General features: G+C 46.9%; 1 protein-coding gene across 4 annotated transcripts in view; it reads right to left on the bottom strand.

Moving 5' to 3' along the window:
- The window catches only part of cher (filamin A protein cher), a 37381-nt gene that overhangs the window by 11253 nt on the left and 9609 nt on the right, over nt 1-16519 (bottom strand). Inside the window, exons 4-18 of one of the 4 annotated variants that reach the window (XM_089589776.1) lie at nt 15511-15857; nt 15281-15408; nt 14987-15001; nt 14210-14348; nt 12810-13094; nt 12407-12723; nt 11897-12323; nt 11592-11807; nt 11122-11509; nt 8172-8516; nt 7906-8096; nt 7393-7818; nt 7017-7315; nt 5491-5629; nt 370-601 (exon numbers count right to left, since the gene is read on the bottom strand). In XM_089589776.1, the coding sequence (XP_089445902.1) occupies nt 370-601; nt 5491-5629; nt 7017-7315; nt 7393-7818; nt 7906-8096; nt 8172-8516; nt 11122-11509; nt 11592-11807; nt 11897-12323; nt 12407-12723; nt 12810-13094; nt 14210-14348; nt 14987-15001; nt 15281-15408; nt 15511-15857 (3894 nt within the window). Of the gene's footprint in view, nt 1-369; nt 602-5490; nt 5630-7016; nt 7316-7392; nt 7819-7905; nt 8097-8171; nt 8517-11121; nt 11510-11591; nt 11808-11896; nt 12324-12406; nt 12724-12809; nt 13095-14209; nt 14349-14453; nt 14537-14986; nt 15002-15280; nt 15409-15510; nt 15858-16519 lie in introns of those variants that run through there. The other 3 variants (XM_089589777.1, XM_089589778.1, XM_089589779.1) reach the window with 3 other exon arrangements.

Raw genomic sequence — 16519 nt, 5'->3', positions numbered from 1 at the left:
GCCATAAATTACGCGATCATATTTAGCAGTTGAGGATTAAGTAAGGTTCTAATTCTTATAATTGTTGGCATAGTTTCATAAATTCACGTGTGTGTGTGTGTATATGCTCGTGAGTCCCTGTGTAGACAATGAAAAAAAAAAAAAAAAAAAAAAAAAAAAACTGTTTTTCGATGGGGAGAGGGGTACAACGCGATATAACTACGTGTGGTACAGATTAACGCACCGTAGACCATATTTTGAAAAAATGTAATTCCGGGTGCGCGCCTCATTTACCCGAGGTTATTTGAAAAAGCGGACGAAAATAATTGAGCGGCCGAAAGAAAAAGTTGTCGGTGAAATTGAAAAACAAGCCCGTGTGGGTGTACTCACATGAAAATTTCCCACCAGCGATTGAAGGCACGGGTATTCCGTTGAGGCGGATGAGGTTGTACTTGTTGGTTTTAGACTCTTGTTGCTTGGTGGTGGTGCTACTGCTGGTGCTCCGAGTCTTTGTCGTGTAAGTCGAGCTGGTGCTCGTCTGCTCGATTATGCGCTTCTCCTTGGTCGTTCTGCCCCGCCGAGTTTTATGAGTCGTCGTTGTCTCTCTGTACTCCTCCGAAGCCTGAAACGAGGAGTTTTACCCGTTAATCAATTGCGAAACCCACACATCGAATATCAACAAATTTTTCATCTCCCATTTCGACTCCCATTTCCGAAAAAATAAAATATTTTTCCTCCCGAAAAACGGAGTTTCGATATTCGCGAAACTCCCACGCGACGCATTTCATCCCAGTTTATAATATGTGAATGCACACACGCACACACAGGCACAACATATATATACACATACACACACACACACACACACACACACACACACACACTATTTCTCGACTTTTCGTCGTCGTCGTCGTCAGCGTGATGAAACAATTTGTGCTAAAAACTAGAAATATCTAATTCCCGTTAATTAAGACCTCCTTTATGCTGGTTTATATTTACGCGGGCAGGTTTTATCGTAAATTTATTTTCTTGTGCCGAAACAAGGGAACGACGAGCTGGCACTTGCCTCATTTTCTAGCACAATAGCGGCGCTCCGAGAAATTATAAATGGTGTGCTTATCGACAGGTTCTAGTAATGTAAAAAAAAAAAAAAAAAAAAAAATACGACTCCCCCGTACGCGATGCTGGAGAGCGACATCGTTCCCATGAAGATGTTTCCAGCAACTCCAACGTAACGGTTTGCATGTGTTGTGAGAGAAAAACGAGCGTGACGGGAAATCATAGGGCGCGACACCTCGTTTAATTGGAGTATTACACGCTCGTGATCTACGCACTGGTCGGCTGCCAGCGTTACGTAACGCGCGACAGAGAAATAGAGAGAGAGAGAAATCCTGGACCTGAACGTACAAAGTATACCGTATACCTTGCGTATTTACTACAACACAGGTATGTGGTGGCAAAAGCAGCATTACACCCACATGTATACACAAAATCCGTGGCTCCGGCACCTGTGCCGCTGTGTCACGCTCTCGATGGCCCGTGTATGAGCAAGCACGTATACCTACCCCCTCGGTTACCTCGGTGTGCAGCCTCGGGGAGTAAGCAGGCAAGGTTTACTGCTTATCTCTTTTTATTTTTCCCGTTTTACCGGGAAACTCACTCAAGTATTTCGACGCGCGACACTCGCCACAAACACTCATCCGCCGCAGCATCGCCTCCCGTTATACACCCCAATATTAGAATCCGAACTTACGTGGCGCACTGTTCTACTCTCGCGGTAGCAACAACTTTTACATGTCTGCACATTACTTGCCAGTGTATAATCTACCCGTATACGGCATCACTATCCTCTTTCGGTCAGAATCGAAACAATTAATCGGAGAAGAACAAAAAAATAAATAAATAAACAAATCAAGAGACAAAGAAAGAAAATAACAACAACAACAACAACAACAACAACTTACCCTCAGTTAAACATGAACTTGAGAAACGGGTAGGAATATCGTACACGATCGCGTCGACGACGACGACGACGACGGTGGCAGGACGGGAGTAGTGGCGTCAACGGTAAGTATAAACTTCAACGCGCCTACGATCGCCACAAGGGAGAGAGATCCGGGTGAGGAGGAGGAGGAGGAGGAACAACGGCGGGTGGGACAATGCGAATTGCCGTCTATGACGCTTTGCGGACGGCACAACACCAAAGTGCGCGTATTCCCTCCACCCACTCGCGCTACGCGATAGTATAGAGGCGGAGAGCAACGAGGAGACACCGCGCGCTCGATGACGCGGGCTTTCGCGCTTCCGCGAGTAGCAGTCACGGAGGCACCCCGCGATCGATTATTGCACAAAGCTACGGATTGTTTTTCTCACGAGAAACGACATGTGGAAGGGCGGGGGGAGGGGGGTATAGCGAATTTCGTGCGTCGATCAGATAAGTTCATGCCCGCGCCACCACCCGCACAAGCGCGACACATTATATTGCATATATTATATACCTATGTGTACGTGCATCTCGGATGCCTTTACGTCCGCTTCTATTTTCGAAGGTATACATCAGCCATCCGTGCGACGCATCCCGCAGCTGTTCCGCCCGTACGTCTTGCCCGCGATACGCGCACCCACTACAACATTTTGTGGATGTATGTACCCTACAATTGCTGAATCACTGCTCTCTTCGCGAAGTAGGTATACACATGTATAACGTCAGGTCGTTTCCCTCGGCGATTTTTTTTTACGTTCAACGAGGAGCGGTGGACCGACGCCTCGATTTCTGTCGGCTCATTTTTGTTTTTCGAAGGCGCCCGGGTACTGAAGAATTTTCAGCACCGGAAATACACGCGTGCAGCCACGCGCTTGTTCGAAAACACTTTCAAGCTCGATTTCGATACCCATATACATACGTCGTTGTTGTTGTTGGACAAGAAAAATGAGAATTCTTTTTGTTCTTATTAGCGTATGGATGTAGGTACGATCCGATTTTCATTTGTTTTTTTTTTTGTTTTTTTTTACTCCGGTGTCAAAAAACATGAGACCTTTCAATGAAATCCGAAAAACTTCGCTTTCGGTTGGAATCGGTTGTTTTGAAAGGGCGCACTTTGACAAAAGCACCCACCGACAGCGCACTGCCGACTATGAAAACAGATGGATTTCAACGATATTTCTCTTCCGTGAAAAACGAGAGTCGGTAATAGATCGAAATTTCTCGCTTTCAACAGCAACAAACAACGTACGGCAGCGACATTGAGTTATATCTATATATATGAACACACATAATATACATATAGCTCGTAACTAAATTCACAACAGAGTAGAGAAATAGCATATCCAACTGCAGTGTATACTCTCGGTCTGCGCGGGAGCGATTTATATACAAGTGTCAGCGAGCGGATTAGAGCTTCGTAGGTGCAAAATATAAATATGTACTCGTTCCACAACGGGGTGCAGCGGAGGCGCAAATAACACGCGAAAGGCGCGACTCCAAAATATATTTACACGTATGTACTGGCATAATCTGAGCTACGGCCCTTTTAATTCCCGCGATGGGCCATCGAGCAAAAGAAAAAAAGAAAAAGAAACCCCGTGAGGAGGGGGCGGGGGGTGAGGGAGTATGTACCTAGCGAACCGAGGTGCGACGTTTAATTTAACCAAAGTCATTAATCCGGAGGAAGAGAGAGATAGCCGGGTCTCGTCCACCCACTCTACTCGGCGGCTTTGGTGAAAAGGCGCGCGAGCGCACTTATAAATTTGGGAAAGCGACTAGCACTCAAAATAGTCCGCGCCCGCAGCTACCGCTGGACCGCGAGAGATTCAAAACAACCTCTCGCGCGACAAGGCCTCCACTTAACTCTGCTGGCCCTTTTTTTTTTTTTTTTTTTCATGCCCCCTGTACCGAGAGGTAAGAGCCCGGGCATACTCCACCTCGCGACCTCCCCGTCGGCCGGAGTTGTCGCGATCGGTTAAGATCCGGCGCGCCCACTCCCGCTTTCTTTATTTCTAATTATAAATAATATACATCGTCGCTCGTTCCGCTCCTCCTTGCTCGCTCTATGGACCCTAGCGCCCGAATAGCCGTTTAATAACCGCGAGCCCGGCCGTTACACGTAGCTATACATATTTATATGCTTTTTACCGACTCGCGACCGGTACGATGTTAGTATACTCGGAATAATATTGTGTGCACCCGGTATGCGATGGCAATAATGCTATGCACGGCGGTGGCTGCCGCTTGATTATTTCGCCAAAAATAACAATCAATTAAACATTCCGGGGAGAGCAGCGCCGTACGCGTAGTTCCCTCGTCTCCTCGTCGACTATAAATAAAAGTAACGGGCGAGGGAGTTGAAAAAAAAAAAAAACTAAAAAAGTGCTCGCAGCTGTAAACAAGGGTTCGGTGTATCCAAAACCGATTTTTCGATTTGCCTGAAAAAAAAAAAAAAAAGTGCGCAAAGATCCGTATCGAGATTGTTGGGTAAAAATATAGCCTCGAGTAACGCGCAGTGTGTTGTGACAGCGATCTATAAATACTGAAAACTAATCGATCGAGTGACCCACTTGAGCGAATCGAAAATTAATGATATTTATATTTACGTTGGCGATCTAACGATCGTCCCCGTGCATCTGTACGTGTATATACGTATATATATTATACGCACAGGTAGGCGATGATGCAGGTGTAATGGCACAGCAAACATTAAGCCGAATGGCGGATATGGTATAGGGATGGCTCATCCAATGAGATTGAAGGAGGAAATTTTAGATCGGAGCCTCGAGGAGTGGGAGGGAGCGGCTCATCGCGAGGGGATGGCGTCCCCATTAAACGCGACGCGTGTATAGGTAGGCCCTGGCGCGCGCGCCACCACTTACTTGCGAGATAAGAGCGCATATGATACCTATGTATAGAGCGCAGCGAAGAGTAGGAGCAGGTGCCCGAAGCTACGTGTATACCTTTTGGGTGGGTGGACGGTGTACCTCTGGTCCAGCTGGTAACTGCTGCTACTGCCGATCGGCTCGGGTTATCGGTAAATTGACACTGGCCCACTGGGTGGGGCTTGACGCGACGAAGATGTGCCTTCGGACTGAACTGTGTCGCACTGGAGGCCTCTCACGACAATGTCCTGCCGCGTGTAGGCACATTCACGCGCCTCTATACATAGACCCGCGAGCGCCCCTACCCCCCACCCACGCCACGACATCCGAGATGTATATGTATATTTCGGGGAAAGAGAGAAAACCGTCAGCAACGGCACAGTAGTTTGTGCCGAGAGATGCGAGATGACGATCTAGAGTATAATATCGTAGGGAGGGAGTCGGTGTGTGCGATATGCAACGCTGGCTAAATAAACCGGATGGGATCGCCGCTCGCCGGTGTCTTCCATTTTTTTTTTTTTTTTTCTTTTTTCACTCTCGGGGTTTCCCGCGAACAACAGGCAAACGGAGAACATTGTTTTTTTACTCTAAAAAACTAAATCTGTTCATATACATGTACATTGAGATGTATGATGTACTCACGGTAAACGTGTAGAGGCCGTTCGGGACGGGTTGTCCACCAAACTTGAGGTTCAAGGTGTAGTCGCCCTCGTCGGCCACCTTGTAGTAGATGTCGACGGTGCCGTCGGTGTTCTCCTCGACGTCGACGTCGACGTCCTCGCTGCAAGCACGAAAAACAAAAAAACAATAAAATTCACGCATCCATACGTCATAACGTGCTTTTATAAAAGATTTCGATCGATGCGCCAAAGCTCGTCCAAAGATATACGTATATTTAGTTCTCGGAACGAAAACAAACGAGAAAAGCATATACTATGATGGAGAATCGCTTTCCGCGGAACTGTATATTTTCCAGGCCCGCCGATTTGATTGCTCCCCCCTACCCATCGGCTCGTAAAGCGCGAATTTATTTCCTTTTCACGCCCACGTATGCGTATACACCGTCCGAAATTAGATTACAATATTTCGAGCGACAATTAATTTGGATTTTTTTTTTTTTTTAACGATTAGCTGTATACGCATCATTTGCGAATCGGCCGATTAATCGCGAGGCGAGTGATTTTTCATTGCGACACGTGCGGGGCATCAAACTGATTATGCAAATTGGAACACGTTGTCGAGTGTCTCGGGGATTGATACCCGCACGCGTAAGAGATTAAATTGCATCAGAACTGGTGGGGGGGGGCTACTTACGCGTGATGCATTACCCGGTGATACGCATATAGTTGTAATAATAGTCATGGCAGGGTATAGGGTTCGAGTTTATACGTATATTACATGCTTCGTCGCTAAGTTTAAAATAAACGTGTGTAAGTGTGCGTACACGGTTTAAACGACTATTCCTCTAGGCTGTCCAGTGCGCGCGCGTGCCAGTCAACGACGTTTCTTGTTTTTTTTTTTTTTTTTTTTTTTTCCCTCCCTCGTCGATTTATTTAAAAACCGAGCTGTTTCATAATCGATGTTTTTCTTTCTTTTTTTTGCCATCGCAGCGAGCTCAACGAAACATATTTATCCGTGTTGAAACGTGACAAGTAAGTTATTGCCGTTTTCTTTAAATGGCCGTTGGCGTCTGTCGGGAATTAGCAGAAAATTGGTGTACTGTAGTATTGTGATGAAAGTGTCGTCACGCTCAATAAACGGTCGCTCGTTAGTTACGACGTCTCGTACGAAGCATACGGCATTGTTGAAATTTTTGCACCAAGATTTATGTGTACTGATCGAAAATAGTGTATTTTTGCTGAAAATGTTGAATCCTCCCGACTGGCTCCTCGTTAAAACATCCATTACTGTCGTCAGTGAACAAACGAGCATAGAAACACTTTGTGCTACCTGTGACTTTGTATTTTCAAACTGCATGGCTCACGCCTCAAAAAACTTCCTATAATACCTATTAGCGCTTTCAACCCGAAACTACGCAGTAGTTGTAACAAATGGACCGGTATATATCAGCGAAGATGTACCAAAGCCTGGCCGTGTGAATAAAAATAGGCTACGACACGAGTGCAGAGCTTGCGGTGAGCGATGGTTGATAAGATTTCTTGGCTTACCTTCCGGAGGTAGAGCGGATGCGGCAGGTGACCGCGCCGCGGCCGGCGTCTTCGGTGTCGACGGTAATGCAGTACTCCTCGCCCTGGGCGAGAGTGCGCTGGACGCCCTCTTTGATCTTTACTGCGTCGGCCTTACCGGTCGATACGCTCTGCACGTTAACCGGGCTGTTGGGCACCTCCTTGCCGTCGTACTTGACGCTCACCTTGTACCGGCCGCAGTCGTCTGGCAAGTACGTCACCTTGTGCTTGCCGTCCGCGATCTTGCGGATGTCGACCTTGCGGGGCGTTTGGTCCGGACCCTGCAATAACAAATCACACCCATAATTATCATCTAATTTTCACGATTACAGTAATTAGTGTTGTTACGTTCACTTACCAGAACTTGCACGTCTAGGTCTCCGTGTCCAGCCTTGGAGGTATCGACGACAAAATCGGCCGGGAAGGAGGCGGTAGTGACCGGCTGTACACCAGGGCCCGAGAGCACGACCTTGTCGGCGTCGGCACCACCCGCCTCGACCTTGATTCTGAAGGGGCTCTTCTGTATGGGCTTGCCGCCGTAGTTGACGTCCACCTGGACGGTGCTGCCGGCTTGAGAGGGCATATACGAGACGCCCCAAAGGTTGTTGCCGATACTCTTGATCTCGGGCTTGCCGATGGTGCCGCGGTCCGTCTTAACTTTGACGTCGATCGGTGCATTCGGCGCCTTGCTGGAGTCGACGGTGAAGGTGGCCAGCACACCCTCGTGAACTCCACGGGGCTCCACACCCGGTCCATATGCGAACGCGTTGCTAACATCCTCCTGCTGAAAGGTGCAAAAGTATTTTTCTTACTCATCTATTTTTCTCAATGAGCTCGAAAGATGCGAGGTCTCACAGGAGGTAAGGCTCACCTGCTTGTCGGCAATGACCGTGAAGGGCGAGCCAGGAATGTGCTGGTCGGCAAACTTGATGCTGATATCATAGTCACCGGGCTCGGTGGGCAGATACTCGACGCTGCAGGTGCCGTCGCAATTATCCTTGCAAGCGACAACAGCCTCGCTAGGACCTTCGATAGCCAGTCCGAGTCCACCCGAGCCAGCATCTAAAAAAAAATACATATATTGTATCCCACGATTAGCGTCAGGCGCGTCAAATCGAGTTGTAGTGCACGACTCACCTCTGGTTTCAACGGTGAACTTGTTGGGCCTGTTGACGACGCCTCTCTGGAGTCCAGGGCCAAAAGCGCGACACTTGCTGGCGTCGCTGACGCGCTTGACGTCGACGTTGAAGGGCGAGTTGGGCACGGCTATGCCGTCGTAGTGAACGTCGATGGTGTGGGGGCCCTCCTCGACGGGCGTGTAGCTCACGCGGTAAGTGCCATCGGCCAGGGGCGTTATCACCTTGTCGGTGGTGTTGCCGCTCGGGTTGCTGATCTTGCACTGGATGTGCTCCCGCTCGGTCTTTGGCTTGCCCACGGCACGCGTGTCGATCGTGAACTCGGTCGGCTGGTACAGATTCAAGCCTGAAACGCAAGTGTCGTGGTGTTTTAGTTTGAACGAGCTTTGCTACAATACATCCATTCATATATATATATGCATACGACTAAAGTTACATCAAAGTATATCGCAACGCCGGTACAACGATATATATCCGCATCGTCGTCATTCACAAAATTATACAACAACGGCCAAGTACTTGTGATTGTTCTCAAACGAGGCGGTGAACAATCTAACAATTTTTTCTTTCTTTTATTTCTTTTTTCCTCTTTTCCATAAAATTAACACAGGATTCGTTAGAAACACCAAACAGTCATACGCACGGAGCAACGCAAATCCACGAATCGGGCCGCTAAAAATACACAAACTGGTGCAACAACAGCATAAGCAGCCAAACAAATAAGCCATATAACAAACAAATATACGCAACACAGAGTGTATATATAAATATACATGTGTGTGGGTGGGTGGGTGGTTAAAAAAATCACGCACTTTGTCTGTGGAGCACTGCAATACACCAAAAGGAACACACCAAAATCGTGCACACTCTCGAGTTCAGCATGCTGAAGGGGGAAGGAAAAACGAGCGTCACAAAAATTGTTCAGGGGTAAGTAAAGAGGGACGAAAAGTAAAGGGGTTAAAGCGTATAGGTGTAAAACAACAGCAGCCGTGGCGTCGTCATCTTCGTCCTCCCGAGGGGTACTTGTCGAGCGAGAGCAGGTAGAAAGAGAGCTTATATATGATATACATGATGAGTACAAGTGTTTAGAAGAAACAACGGAAAAGGGGGCAGGTGTGCCGAGGGGCGGCTAACAACATGTGCAGGATGTAATATATTGTTACAATGAGGTGCATGAAGTGGTGGTGGTGGTGGTGGTGAGATGCTGCTGACCATGAGGCTGAACGCCGGGGCCCGAGATGCGAATCCTGCCGAGCTCGGGGGGAGCCGGCTCGTAGACGACGATGGCCTCGAAAGGCGAGCCGGGTATGTGCTGGTCGTTGAAGGTGATGTTGACGGTGTAGTCGCCGGGCTCTGTGGGCAGGTAGGCAACGCCGCAGGTCCCGTCGCCGTTGTCGCGGCAATTGATGACCGCCTCGCACGGGCCCTCGACCGTGACTCCGAGGCCGCCTTGGCCGGCGCCGCGCGTGTCTATGAGGAACTCGGCCGGCCGGCCCACGAGGCCGTGGCTCAGACCTGGACCGTCGGCCCGCACCCGGCCGGGCTCGTAACTCTCGACGCAGATCATCCGGTGCGGGTAGCCAGGGATCGGCTCCCCGGCAAAGCTCACGCCGATGAGGTGCTCGCCCGGCTCCGAGGGCGTGAAGCTCACGAGGTAGCCAGTCTCGATCGGCTGGACGGTTGCGCGCGGCCGCGAGCCCGAGGGCGCGCTTATCGAGACCTGCGCGTCGACGGGACTCCCCGCCGCCTGGGTCAGCAAGCGGAACTGCTGGATGCTGTTGAGCGGCGCGGCTTTAAGGGCCGCCGCCTCGTTTTATTTTTTTTACTTTACTTGCCAAGGGCTGTTCAGCGTCTTAATTTTTATATATAATTGTATATTATGTATGACCATGTGTACACTATTGTTATTTTATTATTACTACTGCTACACGTATATTTATATATATTTGCGTGCAGAGTATTTTAGCCGCGAGTGTAAGGTGCAGTATAATAATGCCCGTTCTCGGTGCCGTTTTATATCGAACGACGCTGCTACTGCTACTACTGCTCTGCCACGGCTGATGCTGATGCTGTGTGGGGCCTCTGCGGATTAAGTTACCAGCAAGCAGAGCGCGAGAGATCTGCCGGCAGTTTTGCGTGAGTCAGCTCAAGCGGTTATTATTCACAAGAACCAATCGATTATAAAAAGCGCGGGAGGATCATCATTTTTTTTTTTTTTTAACGCGTCTACAGAGAGTTAGAGAGCGCTGTAGCCACAAGCAGTTTGTACTTATTCAACGTAGTTCGATAAGTCATCGCGTGCCCAATCAATGTAGTCAGGTGTTGTTGTTGTTATTACATGAGAAGCTAAAACACAGCAAGTACTTGAGCCGCGTCACCTCATCTACGGAGGACGAGTCGAGAGGAGACGGTTCGGCTCGCGGGGATTGCCCCATCGAGTGTATATCGTTCGAGCTATCGCTTTCCCGCGCCCCGAGTCTGTTATATTTATCCGGCTCAGAGTCAACGTATTTATAGAAAAAGCTCTCTTCGTTTTTCGGCCGAGAATAAACTCGCGTGCTCGTCACGGATTCCACTGGAATTTTCGTCATACGCTATTTTTCATTTTTTCTCTTTCTTTCTCTTCTTCTTCGGTCTTCTTCTTCGAATTCTGGTGATTTCTAGATTTTGACAAGTACAAGCGTTGGTAACTTTCACACACTGGACCATCCCCTGTGGCCTACGCGACTTGTGTACGACTTTCAAAGAGATGCTAAGTTTAAGAATTATATCAGTGAAAAAATAAAAAACTAAAATAACTTTGTTTTTCATGAGAAATTTTTTTTTTTTTCAATTCCAGGATCAAGCAAACTATGCATCTTTTTGAGAATCAATCTCTTACCGACCGAATTTACAAATGGGTAATAAATATATAAAAAAAAAAAAACCTGTAAACTTCTGATAACACTTACTCGGTGACAGGCCATCGATTTTGACTTTCGAAACGTCGACGTGTGGCAAAACTTTGACTTTCATGGGGCTCTTGGGTACTTTCAAGCCTCCATAGTTCAGGTTGACGGTGTAGGTGCCCGGCTCTGGTGCAACGTAATCGACCGTGTAGGTACCATCATCGTTGTCACTAACCTCGATTGGTAAGTCACGATTATCTGGAGTTTTCATGTCAACCTTCAATTCACCAGGACCAGCCTCGCGACAGTTGACGTTAAAGTGAGTGGGAGTATTTGTCCTCACAGGCTTGTCAAGCCCGGGACCAAAGGCCTGCACCAGTGCAGGGTTCAATGGAGCCTCGACTTTGACTCTGTATGGTGACTTTTTCGTGGCAACACCGCCGTAGTTGACCTGAAATAAAAATTTTGACACATGTTATTACATTTATCATAGCGAGATCCATAGACTATCCGACGTATGTATGTGAGCATACCTGTACGACGTGCTGAGATCCAGAGGTCGGTTTGTAATGTGCTTGTATCGTTCCGTCACGCTTGTCTTCAAGCTTAATTGGTACGTCTCTACCAAGGGCATCCTGAATAGCCACCTCCAAGGGAGCTTGTCCTGCTTTCTTCACGTCAACAGTAAAGTTGGTCGGCTTATCCATGACCAATCCCGATGGCTGAATTCCGGGACCGTGAACCTCGACCTAAGACCAAACCAAGCGTTTTCAATACCGATACAAATTAAAGAAATATCGATTCCTGCAATAATTTCAAACTTTGGAACGGTATATACTTTGTCTGGATGAAAGTCGCTCTTCGGCACGATGGTGGCGATGTACGGCGACTTTGGAATATCCTCGTTGTCGCAGAGTATGTGCACAGCGTAGGGGCCGGGCTCCGTTGGCAGGTACTCGACATCGGCAGTACCATCGCCGTTGTCGTTGCACTCGATTTTCGCCTTGGAGGGCCCTTCGATCGAAAAACCAAGGGCTCCGGTTTCGCCGTTCGTGTCCACGGTAAACCGCGCCGGGTGTCCGACTACGCCGCCGTGCAGGCCAGGCCCAAAGACTCGGATGTCGGACTCCTTGTACACACCCACGTTGACTTCGAAGGGCGAGTTTGGTATCTCTTTGCCCCCGTAAGTTATCATGACAATGTGACGGCCGTCTTTAACCGGGTAATAGTGGCACTCGTACGTCGTGTCGTCGATTTTTTTAAGACTACAACCAGACGAGCGTTTTATGTACCTCAATTCTTTGGTAAACCATTAAAATATAAAGCTGAAAAAATAAGAACTACGTACTTGGCCGGCAAGTTGACACCACCCGGTCCAATGACCTTAACTTCGGGCACTCCCTCGCCCGCGCCTTTCGTAAAGATCTTAAAGTCCGCGTCGTCCCTGACGCGCACGCCGTTGGCCAGCAGGCCTCGCCCGTACGCTCGGCACTTTCTCGCGTCAGAGATCGGCGCCACGCGCACCCCGATGGGGTTGTTGGGAATGAGCTTGCCAGCAAAGAAGATGTTAACCGAGTGCAATCCAATAATCGGCGAGGTGTACTCGCAGCGGTAGACGTCTGGTGCGGTCTGGCGCAGCTTAACCGGCACCGTTGCTCTGTTACCCTGCGGAAGATTAGATCGGTAAACAAAAGAATTGGAAAATACCATATGGGATACGTTTGGTTGATATAGTAGGCGTGTGGACAAACCTGAGGGTCGAGAATGATGACTTCGGGCACGCCCTTGCCGGCGTCCTTGGTAAAGACCTCGAAGTAGGTGGGTCGGTTGACGACGACCCCGTCGGGCAGGAGACCCGGGCCGCTGGCTGTTACCTTGGTCGGGTCTCCCGCGCGGCCCTCGACCATCACCGAGTACGGGCTCTTCGGGATCTCGCGACCCCCGAACAGCACGCGCACCTTGTGCGGGCCGTCGGTCTTCGGCGTGTACGACACCGAGTACGTGAGGTTGCGATCGTTGTTGAACCTAATGTTGACCTGCAACCCAGCCACGCGACAATGATGAATTTCTCTCCCTCTCTATCCATCTGATTACACTTTTTTTTGGGTTAATAAATAAGTAAAGAAAAAAAAAAAAAACAGTTTGTTACGTAGGTGAGTTTCAAACGCTTCAACAACAAGTTTACACACCCGCCAACTATCCAGTTTTTCATGGATGTTTGGCAAGGATAATGGAATGCATGTATATGTGTATATACCTTACCTTCGTGCGTATTCACGACAAATACGTTTATGAATATGCCTACAGGTGTGAAGCTGTAGAAGATCATATTCTACGAGGTGAGCTTTTCAATGGCACATACATGATAATATGCTTACAGTAAGGAGGCACATCAAAAATTGTTATCTACATACTCTCACGACTCTCGACAAATCACTTTCAAAAATATACATATCGGAAGAAAAATCTTTTTTTTCAGAGGGTTCAAAAAATCACGGGGTGGAATATTTTTTCTTTTTTTTTTTTCACTTTTTCAAAACAGACAAGTGGGTACATTTACGTGAATGACGGAGTAAATTTCAGCGTACAAGGCACGATTGCTACATTATTCATTAAAATCAAAGTTTATTTTTCTGCTTTTAGTGCGAAGGAATAACTGTATGGACAAAGCAAGAGTTATCGCATATTAATCTCTATCGCGAAATCACAACTTTGGTCCAAAGTGTCAATTTTAAAATTAACAAGTACAAAAAACGTGTTTATTCTTTTTCATTTAATCCTGCATAGTATTGGAGCTGACAAATTACATATCAAAATTACATTGCAGCCAAAAATAGTGTATTTATTTAGTATTATTATAGTTTTTTCTCCGAATAAAACATAAGATACGACTATGAAGCAGTCGTGCCTGGAAATGATATGTTTTCAAATGAGCAGAAAAAATACGACACAAGGTACAAAAATCCGACAATAAACAGTCCTAAGCTCTTTACAGAGCGAAAAAATTGTTCAAAAAAAAAAAAAAAGAAACGTAGACGAAAAATAGGCGGAAAAACATCCGGGGTCGAAAATAAACAACCTAACACGAGGAGAACACAATATATTCGATTTGAATTAGAAGGAAAAAGGAGAAAAAGTACGAACGCCTTACCGGTAATTTAGCACCCTTCGGATCCTCGACGGTAACTTCCACATTTCCCTTACCAGCGGAAAATGTCTCGACGATAAAGTTGGCCGGGGCGTCGGTGACCGGGCCCGTCGGTTCGATTCCAGGACCGTAGGCCCTTACCCTGCAACATTCTCCGTCAATCTGTACATTTGCCCATATACCTCACCTCACGGCGCACAAATTTTAATATTTTTAGATTACAACAAATAAAAAAAAGTATAGATACATGGCGTCTCTGTACATAGACACCGACTGCAATATCCATACATCGTTAATGTTATCAAAGCTGCACTTTTTAATCATATCGAAACAAATGACACAAGGACAGCTCCTCGTGTCGTGTGTAAAACAAAAAAAAATGATTTAGTATTTCCGATCGAGTGGTTTTATGCTGTTGTTATTGTTGGTGCCAGCAGCATTGTTCGCAAAGCAAAAGAGAGCAAAAAAATAATAATAACAAGTAGTGCCAAAATAAAAAATGTTAATGAAACCAGCAAGTATACGTATGCGAAATAAATAATCAGAGTGTGGGTGTGATGCGCTTGATATATACAATGAAAGCGTAAAGCGGTGCTTCCTACGAAATGTTAAAAACGTCGCACTGGCAATAAGCATATAAATTAAAATGCGCTGAGACAAATCATAATAAAAAATAAAAAAAAATCCCAATCCGCAAACACTGTAGGACTACGTATTACTTTTGTTACGATTACGTGTATAAGTATATACAGAAAAAGCGATGCGCGTTGAATGACTTACCGCGGTGGCGGCACACTGCATTCGAGGCATGAAATAAATTTATGAATTATTCAACTTTTTCCATCACAGTTCGTCTCTTTCTTTTTTTTTTTTTCTCTTCAAAGCACATATATGATCGTATCATCATTGTATACATGTATATGTACATTCAATAATTAAAGACATGATGATTATACTAGATTCGTGATCTTAGCGTGACAACATATGCGCGTTGGTATATGTATATATAGAATGGGTGAAAGATACCTCGATGGGCAAGAGAAAATGAAAAAAAAAAAAGTGGGTCCACGTTACCTGTTTGGATTAGTTTTTGGGCGCAGAGGCGCGCCGGGCTTCAACTTTGCGTTGGGATACTGCGATAGATACGTCATCATGGACATTTCGTCGATGTTCGGGTTAACCATCTCCTCTGGTTTGATCAACTACAAGTGCAAACTTTAATGATTAAAATTGTCCACGAGGGCTACTGGAAGGTCTCTTCCCTCGAAGGAAGTTTTTCCTCTTCAAAGGTGGGAGTAACGCACCTGGGGTATGTTGAGCCAGTCGTCTGCCAAGCCCATGGCCTCGGAGGCGTTTTGGGCGGCATCCTTGGGGTTCCAGTCCTGCCAGTCGGGACAGAGCCCGGGGGCGACCGCGTCGACGAGGGCCCCAACCGCCCGACCGTCGTTCCAGTCCGAGGTGAAGTTGGAGATGGGCAGGTCCGGTATCTTTGACTGGATCCACTGCATGAGGCGCTGCTTCGGGGTGGCGCCCTTGTCTGGGCTGACCTCGTCACCCTCCCACATTGGCATAGAGATCGAGTAGTGCAAGATGAGCGTCCATATCAGCCCGAGGATCAGCTTGAGCTTGCAATCGACTATGTGCGACGAGTCTGCAACCGATTCGTTTGTACGTTTGAAATATCCCAATGGGACCTTTTTTTACGAGGACTTGCCGTTACAAATCATTTTTCATTGTCATTCGATTCGATTGTCAGAATATAACTTTTTTTTTACCCATCAATAAAATACCAAGAAGTAAACCTCGGAAAAATGTTCATCCAAATTTATCAGTGTATATATATTATATATATGGTAAATACCAAGAAAAAGAGCATCGTTTGCCGATATGGCACGCGTGGCACGATGTGTTTTCATAATATTTTCTTCTGAAAACGTTTAAATACCATTGCATGAATTTTAATTGGAGAGAGAAGGGATTGCAAAGGCGATTACAGAGTCAACAGACTAAACTACACCTGATGGGCAAATATAATTATGAATCCCTCAAGGTGTCGCATTTTCAGCGACTACACACATTGGTATAGGATATTAGCGCAACTTGGGTCGAGAATATCGTTATTATATAGACGTCGCATATCTCGTTTCCCCCCCCCCTTTCGATTCATTCGCGAAAGCTCGCCAGCGCTAAACGTATATAGAAAAGTTCATCTCGAAGCATACACGTAAAGCTGGCGCTCGCCAATTTTAGACCTCGCGACTGTGGGCGCGATCACATTGTGCAACACCACCACTTTCCTCTTTCTCGCGGTGT

This window comes from Copidosoma floridanum, unplaced genomic scaffold (genome assembly GCF_036245765.1).
Source record: "Copidosoma floridanum isolate Cflo_tuat_1 unplaced genomic scaffold, Cflo_Japanese_pri ptg000009l, whole genome shotgun sequence".
In the NCBI taxonomy this organism is placed as follows: Eukaryota; Metazoa; Arthropoda; class Insecta; order Hymenoptera; family Encyrtidae; genus Copidosoma; species Copidosoma floridanum.
Note: the sequence above shows the minus strand (reverse complement) of the source record. Positions and strands in the feature narration are given on the sequence as shown.